The sequence below is a fragment of the Balaenoptera borealis genome (genome assembly GCF_965194805.1).
Source record: "Balaenoptera borealis genome assembly, chromosome: X".
NCBI classification, from domain to species: domain Eukaryota; kingdom Metazoa; phylum Chordata; class Mammalia; order Artiodactyla; family Balaenopteridae; genus Balaenoptera; species Balaenoptera borealis.
The window spans coordinates 30980947-30995505 of record NC_138881.1 but is presented as its reverse complement, the minus strand read 5'-3'; the positions used below and the strand labels follow the sequence as shown (position 1 = coordinate 30995505).

General features: G+C 36.3%; 1 protein-coding gene across 1 annotated transcript in view; it reads left to right on the top strand.

Annotated features, from left to right (window-relative positions):
• TMEM47 (transmembrane protein 47) overlaps positions 1–14212 on the top strand; it is a 30023-nt gene extending 15811 nt beyond the window's left edge. Inside the window, exons 2-3 of the mRNA XM_082378295.1 lie at positions 208–348; positions 10824–14212. Coding sequence (XP_082234421.1) covers positions 208–348; positions 10824–11002 — 320 coding nt within the window. The 3' untranslated portion in view covers positions 11003–14212. The remainder of the gene's footprint in view (positions 1–207; positions 349–10823) is intronic.
• The last annotated feature ends 347 nt before the right edge of the window (positions 14213–14559 follow it).

Sequence of the window (14559 nt, the reverse complement as noted above, 5' to 3'; positions counted from 1 at the left end):
TAAAAAAAAAACCCAACTGTGTTTAGCATAATGTAGGAGACTTTCCTGAATAAGGACATTTATAGTAATTTTTGTTGCAAAACATCTCAAATCCCAAAGGATGGTTGGTATGCAGTAAAATCACATCTATTTAGCTGCAGCAAGGTGACTGCTGCTGAGCATAGTTTACTGCTTGAAAAAAGCAATGCCTTTCTTTTTTCCTTCCAGACTGGCAGATTGCTACTCTGGCTTTACTCTTGGGCGGTGCTGCCATCATTCTCATTGCATTCCTGGTGGGTTTGATTTCCATCTGCGTGGGATCTCGAAGGCGCTTCTACAGACCTGTTGCTGTCATGCTTTTTGCAGCAGGTAAATATATTCATTACTTTCAAACCAGTATTAAAGTTTCATGAACCTTTCTACCATCCTCCCTTCTCATGCAGAAACAGTAATGTGGTTGCTGTATTACCTACAGATCAAGAGGCATTTGTTATATTTTAAGGTAAATTGGCTACAGGTTTATCATAGTATCAGTTTTCAGTGTGTTAAGCATTTCACAGAGCACAGTGGCAATTTCTAAACTTCGAACTAGAACACGAATAAATAATGGCTCTTGACAAGGGCTGTTGCCTTAGGAATTGCAGCAGATGTGTTTACCAAGTCTTTCTTCACATCCAGTACTTTTTTCCTCCTTTTACTGCCCCCTTGGTGATCTTAAGGCAAAATTGTTTTTCTCTGACATAAAACTGAAAAAAAATTACAATATGTGTACCCTTAAAGGTATAAATCTGTTTTGAAATAAACATGGTTATACTGAAAAATCATAACGTTTAACATGACCCGTCAAACAATTCAATCGTGTGAGTTCAATGGCATATTCATTAATTTAGCAACCCATCTTTCTATGAAGCACAGCTTGGATTAAAATATCAACCCAGGTAAAATGGAAGTTTTACTAAAAGTCAGGGAGCTATTTAGAAAAGGGGCTTATAAGACTAAAAGCCCAGTACATTATTTGATATGAGTTTAATTTTCATTTATAAGGATCTCCTTAAATATTCTTATAAATGACCAAAACTGAAATATTCTTGTTGGTGCCTTCAATTTACCCTGTCAGTCATATCTGATTTGAAGACTGCAAAATAAGCCCCTGTGACTGTCAACAATGAAGACACTGACAGAACCATCTAGCCTGTTAGATGGATATTTAAAAGCTGTTTAAAGATGGGAATAGATGAAATTTCTCAGGATTTGAAGGGTCATTTGGTCTAAAAATATAAAATCAGAAGTGTTCTGCTGCCCCCTGCTGTTTGTGTTCATCTTCTTATACCCATGAAGACTGGTCAGAATGCAAGGGTCATAAAAACAACGGTCCACAGGGCTGAAAGAATGTAGAAATAGATCTAATTAAAATCCCTTAAGTGATGTGCTCAAGATCACATAGTAGTTACTGGTGGACCTGGGGCTAGGAGGCTACTGAATCCTAAACGGGTGGTTCATTCACTACTGAATCCCTCATTCATTCATTCACTCTTTATTGGGTACCTATTATGGACTGGTCATTGTATTGAGACACCTATAAAACTGGCTAAATAGCATGACAGATACTTTCTAATAGAGTAGAAAACACTACTACAAAAAATATTTTGAAGTCTTAGGCGGTGACCACAATATCATTATATTGTTGATCTCGTGTAATAAAGGTCTCTATTGTGAATCATTTAGTATAACATGAAGATTCTCCTAAAGATTCCATCATTCTCCAGTTTATTTCTCAGTTCATGGATTTGCCACGGCTCTTTTCCTATTTTTACAATGAAATAACTTAGATATTTTAATTATAGTATAAGTTTATCTTTGCAGCTAGGATTTATTAACATAGTGATTAGAGAGTCAATTATAATAGAATTTCTTGATAAATTGTTCTGAAATGATATACAGTTCTTTAAAACTGGAATTATGTTTTGAATAATTTTTAGAATACTCATATTTCTGATTTATGAAGATATAGAGACAGTCTAGACATTCTCTTATAAATATCCAGTATTATTGTGCTACCTAGTTACTATCCCATTTAGCCTTTAACTTACTCTATAATGGCATATGCAGAATCTATAAAGAAATCTGTTGTTTAAAGCACCTATTATAAACATTCTTAAGAAATAACTGGAAGTTCCAGTTTTTTCTTAAAAAGTTCTATAGTTTTTCCCAAGTATAGCAAAATTTGTGAAAATGTGAAAATAAGCACTGGTTGTAACAGAAAACATATTGTAAATGAGTATAAGTTAAAGGTAATGGATTTGGTCAAAAAAAGATTTTGATTTAACTCTCGCTGCCACAAATATTAGTAAATTATAAAATAACGAGACGAATCCCTAAAGCAACATTCATACAGTATTATTCTACCTGCCAAGACCGAAAATGAGCATTATACTGCTACATTTTAAAACTGTACACGTGCTGAGATTTAATTTTACTCATTCTCTTTTGAGACTGTGCTTATGGAAGCTTTTTTTGAAATAACCATTAGTTTAGCGTTCACTTTGCATATAAGCAAGGTAAAACTTACTGGTTATTTGAAACATGTCATGAAAAAGTTTCTCTCTCCCATCTGCAAAAAGCCATTAAAGAGTTGCCTGTAGCTGACTTCTGGAAAAGATATTTATTAAACATAATAATCCATTTATGATTTGGGTGTAAGATTAACAAAGTTGGAAAATCTGCCTACTTGAAACAATGCTAGCTAAAAATCATGGTTGTTTTATCTTGCTTGCTTCTTAGGAAACATACTTATTCTAGTGGTTGGCTTGTCTCACCAGCTTAGTGATTCTTTGTAAATGTGTATTTGGGACTATTTTCCCTTTTTACTCATCCTGGTCTGCTTGAAAATGGTCTGTATTTCTCCGCTTTTCTCACAATATTTTCTTCTCCAAATAATATTAAGCTTTATCTTGGTATTCACACACATAGGGAATGATACTTATCTCAACTAAGAAATATTCTTTTTTTTTTTTTGCTTCTGCTGAAACTTGCAGTACATAAAATCAAAACAGACATAGCACTACCACTTGGAAACATCTCTACACAGAACTACATCATTAATTCAGTACCATATGCAGTTCCTGGTACTCTGGGGCACTCAGTAAATAGCTGAATGAATGATGGAAAGAAGACTGAGGAATGTGGCTTATAATCTGATAGGGAAAAACAGGCATGAAAACAACTAGCTAACTGTAATTTGGTTTTTCTTAAACCATTTCTCTGTTGGCAATTTATGAAGCAGCAAGTTCCCTGTGACCACAAATCTAAGACCAAAACAGCTCAAAAAAGTAACAGTTGTAAAGATTATTTTTCATATATCCATATTTTCATTCATTTATTTAACAAATATATGTTGGTGCCTATAGTATGCAACTACACTATCTTGGTGTTAGATAATATACTCTTAAAGGGTTTTTACTAAAAGCTGATGATTAAGTCTTATAAACACAGCCAAACAAATTTTAAAGGTTTTCTTGTCTTCTCTTTTTCTCTGAGGTCCTTGATTTAGGGTGGGTTTGCTACCTGCTTGAATAATTGCTAGAAGATCTAAGAGCTAGCCATCGCTGCAACCCATCTAAAACATTGTCCTATGTTCCACAACTCTTCTACCTTCAGTCCTACAAATTTAGACTTCAGAATAAGATGTTCTCTATAATGATACTGTTGATGATAATAATAATTAACTGAGCACCTACCATGTGTCATACTGCTAGACCTGTAGCACACTGCTATCTCTGCTATAACAGTCTTAAGATTAGGTATTTATTTTCCTCATATTATCAGTGAAGAAGCAGCCTCAGAAAGGTTAAGTAATTGTCCGGTGTTGTCCAGCTAGTAAGTTGCAGAGCCAGGGTTTCAATTCAGGGCAGCTATCTAATTTGAGAGCCCAAGTGAGGTTTCACGAGTTATCTGTACTTGGGTACATATAACACAGAAAAATAAGAGCCGAATCAGCCTTGAATTTTTAATTCAGCTGCCAACTGTGTACTACAGTTGGAGTCCATCCTGTAACTCCAGTTACCCCATCTCTTGGGAGCAACACCTGAAGGATGGCAGCAACTCAAGGTGTCATAAAGACCACAAAGCTGATCAGTACAGCATGACCGAAACATAGCACATCATGAAAACTGTGCACATGTCCAGTACAGTTGACTATAGCATGTTTTTTATTGTGTAACTGACAATGACAGATAATGCATGAGGAGATTCTGTTACCTGACATCTAGTTCTCACTAAAGACTTGGTGAAATTAGAGGGGTTGCCTTTTTCTGGGTCCTTTTCTTTTATTGTCTGGTTTTGCAGATCTTTTTATGCCCCACTGGGACTTAGGATGATTGCTTCCTTTTTTTCCCCCATGGCCTTTAAGACAAGTTGCAGAAAATTCTGAGTCTTTCATAATTCAGATTTTAAATGACAGAATCCCAGTTGTATTATTGAGGATGTTCCTTTCTGTTATGTCTGCAGAAAGCCTCCTCTAAATGATTGTTAATGCAGAATGGGGATATTTTGGGAGGGGGTCCTGCACCTGCTTTCCATCTCTGATTAGAGGCTTGTGTATTGCAGCCCTCCTCTCCATCCTGTCAGGCACAAGGAGATGGCTGGAGGTATTTCAAGTCTAGATTTTGACAGAAAAGTCAGTGTCCAGCTTATATTTCAAACTAAAAAGTTCTATTCACAGATCTTTATCCATATCAAACTACCCTTTGGTTAGAACAGTTTACAGTATCACCATCAAGAATTCATTTCATATGTACTGCTTAATTTTAAGTAGTTATAGATTAAATTAAAAAGGAGAGAAATTGATAGCTTCATGTTAACCTTTCATGGGCAAATGTTTTTTATTCTACAAATATTGTTTCCTTTATGTGAATTTGATATTTAGGGGACTTGGCTGGATAGTCCTATCAATTTTGTCTTTAAATTATCTTCTAAGTCTGTAGCTTCTTTTTATACACCACCATTACTGAGTTAGTTGAGGATATAATTCTTCCTCAAGTGGAACATCTCAGTTCCCAAATTTGAACTTCCCCCTAATTTATTTTTCTGTGGTAACGTCTGAGTTAAACTATGTGACTCCTTCCTTTCCCTTTCCTGGAATCCAGTTACTCAGTTTTTCTTTTATAGTCTTTACTTTCCCTGACCTTTCCCACTGATGTTACCTTAGTCATCACTGTGCACAGGTATCCATGCACTGACTAACCTCCTAGGGGCCTGTCCTCCTCCAGTCTCCTCCCTTTTAGGCTGTCTTGCATACAAACACATGAGATGTAGTTCTGAAATACAAATCTGGTCTTGTCACTTGTTCCTTTGGTTTCCCCAGAGGCAGAATCTGAAGCAAGGAATCAAGTGCAAGTACTTAATCTGGGAGGTAAAAGAAGGGATATGGAAAGAACGTGAGGCAGGGAAGAGAAGGCAGCCAATAAAGAGTACATTATCAAACCAGTAGTCACTGTAAGCACCTGGAGCTTAATCTTCCTGGAAAAATTTTGGAAACCAGTGCAGAACACACCCCTCAGAGTTACCTCACTGGAAGGACTAGGGAATTGGAGTATTTATAAACCAAATGCTGATAGTCATTGGTAAGGGCTGTTGGTGATGATGGGGAAACAGCAATGGTAATTTCCCAGAACACTGTACCTGCCTCAGAGTCAGGCAAAGTAGCTTTTGTGGCCAGAGGAAAAGTCAGGCAAAGAAGTGCAGGTGCTGACAATTGAAAGTCAGGCTGACATATACTGGAATTATGAGGATGAGAGCATAGGGTACCAACAGCATCTACAATTCAAATAACCTCTGAAATGTCTCCCTATAGAAACCAGTCTGTATTTTTATGACATGCTAATAAGTCTTTTATAGTCTAAACCAAACATTTCCATGTGACTGTGCCCTTCATTCTACCCATGTGAATTTTCTATGGGCACAGCCTCTTATATCTCTAAGCTTTATGGAAACTGCTTCTTCTTCCTAGAGGTCTTTTCATGTTTCTCTTCTGACCGAGTACTGTCCATCCTTCAAGAACCAGTTCAAAAAAAAAAAAAAGAACCAGTTCAAATAGTGCTTCGTCTCTGAAGCCCTCCCTTCTTTCTGCAGGCAGAAGTGGTACTTGGAATACCATTAGAGCTCAATAAACATGATGAATGGATTATAAGTGAACATGCCTCTACTATTACTGTTGAACACATTTGTTTGTATCGGTGTGTCTGTCTCCACGATAGAGTATGAAATATCAAAGGGCAAGGGCTGTGTCCTATCTGTCTTACCTCTTTCACCTAGAATGCAGTGGGCATCCAATAAATGTTTGTTGAAATATTGAAATATCCCCATGTTAGAAAATATTGACTATTTGAATATTGAATATTTCAATATTGAAAACATTGAAAAATATCCCCTTAAAGAAAACTAGAAATAACACAAGAACCTCTAAGTTCTTGTCATGTTTCTGTCTGCACAATTTCATGGCTGGTAGTTTTTTTTTTTAAATTAGTTTATTTATTTATCTATTTTTAGCTGTGTTGGGTCTTCGTTTCTGTGCGAGGGCCCTCTCCAGTTGCGGCGAGCGGGGGCCACTCTTCATCGCGGTGCGCAGGCCTCTCGCTATCGCGGCCTCTCCCGTTGCGGGGCACAGGCTCCAGACGCGCAGGCTCAGCAGTTGTGGCTCACGGGCCCAGTCGCTCCGCAGCATGTGGGATCCTCCCAGACCAGGGCTCGAACCCGTGTCCCCTGCACTGGCAGGCAGACTCTCAACCACTGCGCCACCAGGGAAGCCCCGGCTGGTAGTTTTGTTGCCTCTTTTCCAAAAAGTAGGGAGGGGGAATAAAATGAACCTCAAATTCCCTTCAAATTCTAAAATGCTATACAACTTGACTTATGCCTCTGAGATAGAGCATAGACAATACCACAGCCAATGCCTATTATGTTTCATTGATTGGTGGTAAAGTAGAAACATAGTATGGTGTTATTTTCTTGAGTTCTGGACTCTAGGTGTGTTTGTTAGTTTCCTTTGCAGCATCTGTGAAAGGCAAGGAGGCATTTTAACCTGCATCTCTATATTATATTAAATGAAGAAAATTATTTACAAATGCAGGATTATATTTTTTTCTCAATTTTGCTATTACATGCATTTTTCTCCGTGATTCCAAAGAGAGTAAAATAATTCAGAAGCATAAAGCGTTTTAGGGTCATTTCATCTGGCAAACAACACAATAAAGTTCCATCTCTAAGAAAGCCGCTCAAGAGAGAGAAGGAAGCCAGTGGAGCCTAATGGAGTTGTATTTCTACTTTTCCCACTAGAGGGAAACTATATCATTATATTATACCATGAAGACCAAATATTTGCTAAATAAAACACATTGAAATGAATATTAAAAGCAGGCTAAGGGGGCTTCCCTGGTGGCACAGTGGTTGAGAATCTGCCTGCCAATGCAGGGGACACGGGTTCGAGCCCTGGTCTGGGAAGATCCCACATGCTGCAGAGCCACAACTAGGCCTGTGAGCCACAACTACTGAACCTGCACATCTGGAGCCTGTGCTCCGCAACAAGAGAGGCTGCAATAGTGAGAGGCCCGCGCACCACGATGAAGAGTGGCCCCCGCTTGCCGCAACTAGAGAGAGCCCTCGCACAGAAGCGAAGACCCAACACAGCCATAAGTAAATAAATAAATAAATAAAATTAATTAAAAAAAAAAAAAAGCAAGCTAGGTGAACACCTCACTCCAGGAACTGGCTGATTCACAAAAGAAGCAGTATAATCCTTTTAGAATATAATTCAGATCAGTTTTTACTTCTCTGCTCGCATTCCTCTTGCAGTTGCTCATCACACTTAGAATGAAATCCAGACCCCTGACCACGGTTCACAAGGCTATTCCTGAATGAGCCTCTGGCTGTCTTTTCTATCTCATCTCATGCTGTTCCCTTCCTTGCTCTCTGTACCGCTGTACTGCATCCATAGCATCCTTACTGATGTTCCACTGTACCCAGTGTGCTCCTGCATCAGGAGTTTTGCACTGCCTGTGCCCTCTACCCAAGATCGCTCACTTCCCACTATATTGACCTGCACCCCTCACTTCATTCAGGTCTGTGCTTTAATGACTCCTCCCCAGAGAGGCCTTCTTCAGCTCTCATTTAAAAGAGCAGCCTGCATCCCTCTGTCTTGTTTTCTTGCTTTCTTGTGTTTTCACGTCTCTTAGCAATACCTGCCGTATTCTGTATTTATTTACTGATAATGGTGTGCCTAGCCATGAGGGTAGCAACTTGTGTTACCAGTGCCTTAAACTGTGTCACTTTAGAAACATTCAAGTATTTGTTGAATGAGTAAATGAATTTTACTGTTTCTAATTCACATTCATATTTCAATCATATCCTGGCAGGATCAGTCATGATTTGACTAGTGACCAGAGTATAGAAACCAAAGGAGAAAAATGCCTTTCTTTCTTTTTAACTTACTTAGTAACTTTGGATTTTTTTTTTTTCTGTAGTTCATGGTTGATAGTAATTGACTTCTTGTTAGTTTTAAGACATTTAAAACATGAAAGCACCTTTTCCATCACAAAGGCACAGAGCCAGCCAGTTTTTAAATTAATACACATTTAGCACTTACTGGCTGGAAATAGAAGTGTGGATTATATAATATGCTGTTAGTTGTTCTAACAACGACTTAAAACTTTTTCTGAGATTTTTAAACTATAAACAAGGTGTGATTTCTGTTTTGAATGTTGAGAGATTCTCCTGTTATATGGACCTACTTATCCATCCACTGTCAGTAGTAATGTGGAAGTATGGTAGGCTAGTGCTGGCCCAGAGCAGTGTTGAGCTACATGGCAAAAATGTTTGGAATTCTTATATCTGCTTCCAGAAAGGTCATTTCACCCCTACTCTGAGCGTTATCGAAAGTAATAATTTTGAGGAATCATGCCCCCTCATGAGTTTTCTGTAGTTCATCAGTCTTATGCCAGAGATAGATGACTGTTATGTAGACTTCCTAGGAACATTAGCCATATTGGTACTAATGATATTTTACAGGTACTGAGAATAGATGAGAGTAGATTTTAAAGCACGAAATTCCATTTTAATTAAACACACTATCTATTCTCTTGCTGTTTTAAAAAAATGTAATAAGCTGTATTATTTTTACTGTGTCAAAGTTTATTCTTGTCTCCTACACCTTAATTATTCACATTTTTGTTGTTGCATTTTTGGAATTTACAGTATTTTTAAGATGAGTTAAATAATAATTATTTTAACCCAAAATTTACGTTATATATCAGGCGTTGGTAAACTTTTTTTTATAAAAGGCCAGATAGTAAATACTTCTGGCTTTGTGGGCCACATGGTTTCTGTTGCAGCTACTCAACTGTGCCATGGTAGTGTGAACAGTACATAAATGAATGAGCCTGGCTGTGTTCCAGTATAACTTTTTTTCAAAAACAAAAAGCAGGCCAGATTTGGTAGTTTGCCAATCCCTGTCACATATTACTATATCTCAGATTTTTCAGGGTGAAGATTGTCTCTTGAGGGTGGAAGCCATCATATAGTAGAGAACAAGGCAGATAAGGCAGAACAAGGCAGAACAAGGCATCCCATAAATTCTCATTAAATTGATTTAAATAAAATAGAAGGGAATTCCCTGGTGGTCCAGTGGTTAGGACTCTGTGCTCCACTGCAGGGGGCATGGGTTCAATCCCTGGTCGGGGATCCCACAAACCGTGCGCGTGGCCAAAAAAAAAATAGAAATTATATAATAGTTGATCCAATAGAAAGTTATGATTTTGAATGGAAGACATCACCTCATGTATAATCCAGTGTCTCCCATATAAAAATATCCACTGGATAAATACCAACTGCATTTTAGATATTTTTTTAAAAAGCACCTCCCCCTTCCTGATTAACTGGTTTCTTTTATTTTATTAAGTATGACTCATCACATTTCCCCTTTAGCCCTGCCTAAGAACTAAGATTTAACTAAGAAGTAAGAGCTAAGTTTTGTGCCCTATTGTGGTAGACATCATTAACTTAGGTTTTCTAGTACGATTATCTCCCATGCCTTCATAGACTTAATTCTTTTTTGAAAGTAGGTGAGGAATAAATATATAAATGTCATCTGTTATATCTAATAGGGTGTAAGTTGGTGTGGCTTCTTGACAAAGATGACTTTTGAACCCATTTTAAAAGATGAGAGGTATGGACTGGATGAAAAGAAAAGAATAAAAATAGTTTTTGATCAGAGTAAGGACATCGAGGTAGGACTTGGAATATTGGGCTGAGTTAGATGATATTGAGAAGTGACAGCAACAAAAGCACATCTTGAATCACAGGTACACCAGTTTCATCAGTACAAATGAATTCAAAGTCCCCAATTTCTCAAGAGTATAAATAAATAACAAGGGTTTTTAGCTGCTATTTGGGGTCACTATTCTTGGAAAGCTATTTACAGGTGTTGTATAGTGAAACAGTTTAGCTAAACTAGTACTACTTGCCATAATAGTGATAATTATATATGTGTTTGTAAAGTGAGAACCATTACTTTGTATGCTCATATAAATTATATTACACTAATTATTTCATCAAATACTATTATAGTGATTTGCTGATTATTAATAGAGTAATTCTTACGGTACTGTGAAATAGTGTTAAACAGAAAAAGTTGTCCATATTTTAAAGTGTACCATCTAGAATAAGCAATGCTTCAAATTTTTTGGCTTTTTTGTTTATTTGATTAAAGTGTAATTCTCATACATATGTATATTTGTATATCATTTTATTTCCTGTAAATAACATTTTCCTAATTTTGATTTGCTTTTTTTTTTTAGTTGTTTTACAGGTTTGCAGCCTGGTCCTTTACCCAATCAAGTTCATTGAAACTGTGAGCTTGAAAATTTACCATGAGTTCAATTGGGGTTATGGCCTGGCCTGGGGTGCAACTATATTTTCGTTTGGGGGTGCCATCCTTTATTGCCTGAACCCTAAGAACTACGAAGACTACTACTAGAACCAATAGTCTCAAATTTAAAAAAAATCAACCATCCAACAAAAGGATTACATCTGCATCTTTTCTAACTCACTATTTTCTAAAACACTTGTGGAGCATCAAGCAGTTTGCTCAGTTGATTTAATATCTTTTGCCTTTTGGCTGTCAACATCATAACCAGCTTTTACATCCATTTTAGGGACCTGCACAAATTAAGAGAGCTGATTAGACATAGGCAAATGCTGCAAACTTCCAATATGTTCATGTCACTTTTCTTGACAAGCGAAGGGTCTATATGACAGCAACCATTGTGAGAAACTAGTTGGAATGAGAAATGCCTGAATCTCCTATTGCCTGCAGGGGAGCAGCTGGCATAAGCAACGTTTAGAAGCTCCTTTGTGCTGACAAGGATTCCACTGTTAGAGTCCTTATCGCCTGCTTATCCCACCCAGTGACTACATTGACCGTTGGTTATTTGCTTGAGTGAACTCTTGAAAAGTGAACTTCCCTTCAGCATCTAATGGGGGTTCTGAATGTAACTGGTTAATGATACATGTTCCACCTTCAAGAATACTTGTTTTAAAGGGAGGTTATGCTTTGGCAATCAGCATCTCCCTGGGAAGGAAGTCAAGACTTGGAGACATGTGCTTTTCATTATGTGGTTAGAAATTTTGCCTCAGCCATATCTAGAATGAGGAAAAATTGAGTCTCTACTTTCCTTGGGGCAACTAGAAAGAAATATGCATGAGTTGCTTTTGTCCTAAGTACCCTTTAAATCACTTACCAAACATTACGGCAAACAGTTGTGCATATGTAACAAGCTTAAATATTTTTATAGAAGGTGAACCATTAGTATAAATGGTAATAAGTTGTTTCCTAGGCCTACACATGCATTTGCCTTTTGCACATAAAATAAATGTTTGCTCTAGTGAAGTGATTTGAACACTAACCTTGTACACATTTTTAAGAGGCTTAGATCGGTATTCACACTTATTTACCGTACAAAAATGCATATACCCTAAAGCTTTTGCTCTATGTTCTCTACTGTTTCACTGGAAAGTGTTAATAGAATTGTATAAGATGAAAAACTGAAATGGTGTTAATCTGAAAATTAATGATTCTTCTGTAAGCCCTGTAGTTCAAAAGAGAGTAGCAACTAGGATGATCATTTTGTTTAAAATTCATTAAAATAGAAGGCTGCTTTTTTTCCAAGTATTTTAAATGTCTTCATTAAAAAATAAAGAAATAGTGATAGATTTATATAAACGTCTAAATGTCAATAGAGGAGTAGAATTCATCTGGTTATCACCTGGTCCTCTGAAGTTAACTAATGGGCTAACTGATTTGTGCACACAATTATGATGGATTTACGGTAAGGGAATCATTTATTGACTGGTCAAATGGAAGGAAGTATCAATAATAGGGAATAAGCTTGCAACGAGTCTTACACTGCAAACTTGTGTTAACCCTGTTTAATATACAAATTTGGTTAGTTTAATTGTAAACATATTTTTATATCAAATATACAGCTCTAATATAAAAATTATAAATAATTATTTTTGTTAACAAAGACACTATTTGGCCCTCTTGCAGAAAGAAGCATTGGAGAAATCATTTAAAATGTACCTGTGTTCTGTTATATTGCAAAATCTGTTAAGAGCAGGACCACATCAATAGTATTTAATAATTTGCTTTACCTCCCAAAGCAGAGTTCTGCTTTCAGCTTGTCTTAGGAACTGTTGCCAAAACAACAGGAAAAAAACAAAACTATTTTATTATTCAAAGGCTTAAAGAAACCCCTCTTATCTTGTGACTTTTCTATGGAATCACAAAGTAAATTTGAAGAACCAGGCTTATTCTTATTTTAGCAATGACAGACAAAAATGATTAAATGCATCCTGGAGAGAAACCTTTATAAAAGTATATAATTCTGTATAGAATCATAAGAAACTATGAGTGGAAATTTTCCAGAAAGATATTACTATTATAGAATCTTTTGAAGCAATTTTCTTGAGAAATAGTAAAATCTGGGCCAGACTATCTTGCAGTTAATTGCATATTATCAGAGCAGCCTGAGAAATAACGGTATTTGTTGGAAAGGGATTTCAGCTACTAAACACTCTTTATTGGGAGAGAATCTCTTTATTCCTGAATAATGGAAGAACAGTACTTTGGTGCTGACATCAGTGAGGCACTTTTCTTAGTCCTAGTAGAGGATGCAGTGTGCTGTTAGACCAATATCATATCTTGAGTCTTAACAACGTTTTCATTCTCTGTCAATATGAAAAGCTGGAAAGTGACAGAATATAGTATAGGCTAAGGCACACATATTTGCAGTTTACTGAGAAGTAGATTTCTTATATAACTTTTTTCCCCTTCCCAGTGAAGAGCCCTATGCTATATTTCTACCATCACTAATATTTGAAAGTGTTTCATTACTAACAAGTTCAATATAACATGAAAGTTGTCATTGCTCATCCAAAATACTGTTTTGTCTATCAGAATCAACACAAGTGAATTTTTCACCCACAATAACATTATGTCTTTGCAGCTTCAGGTTTGTTTAATGTTTTCTTACAAGCCAAACTATTAACTACAATCCCATTGTTTATCTTAGACAGAGATATACATACATACATATAGCATAAAGTACTCAGCAGGGCTAGTTATTTGGATTTCTTGCACAACAATTTAGCTTTTTGTAAGTTCAACATGTAAATTTTAAAGACATAAATATAGAGAGACCTATGTGTTTGAAATATAAATGATATATATGGATTAGCATGTACCTGTATATTATTAAACATGCAATGAACTGACTGGTAAGTGACGTCTAATTGTATGGCTAGCAATGTAATTTATTCAGACTGTATTTTTGTACAGAGCAGCGCACACTAACCTATGCCTCTGTGTCCTCTTTAATGCCTAAAACTGTGCCTAGAAATTTCATCTGTCTTAAAAAATAAAATATACTCCATGCTGTTTATGCTATTAGTTTCTCTACTGCTGTTATATATTTATTATTTTAAAATATATGACATGTTTAATACTTAAATATGAATTCATGCTATTCTGGTTATTTTTTTTTTAACAGTCCTCTGGGGGGAACCTGTTTATCACTCCAGTGGTTTTGAGTTTGCAGTTTCACGATCAGTTCTTCATTTCATGATTTTTGTAGCTGACATGAAGTTATCTATGTGGAAAAAATAAAAATAAAAGTGGCTTCACTGATGTGGTTTGACTTTGTGTCTTCTCTACTGTGTGGACTCTTTAACAGGTTTCTAAATTACATGTCTTCAGTTCATTTTCTCTTTTATAAAGTATATGTTATTTAGAAAACATAGCTTGATATGACATGTTCATTTTGTGTAAAAAAATTTTTAACTATATTTTGTTTCAAATTATCTCCCAAATCCTTTCTATCTTCTGCAGCTGAGTTATATGAACAATAAAAGAAAGAATATTAAGTGTCTTTTTAAACTTTCTATCTTAAAAGGCACAGAGAGGAGATATAGTGTAGGCTCTCCTTTTTCCTATTGTCTAATCACACAAGTAGAAAGAGGAGTAGTGAAGGGTTT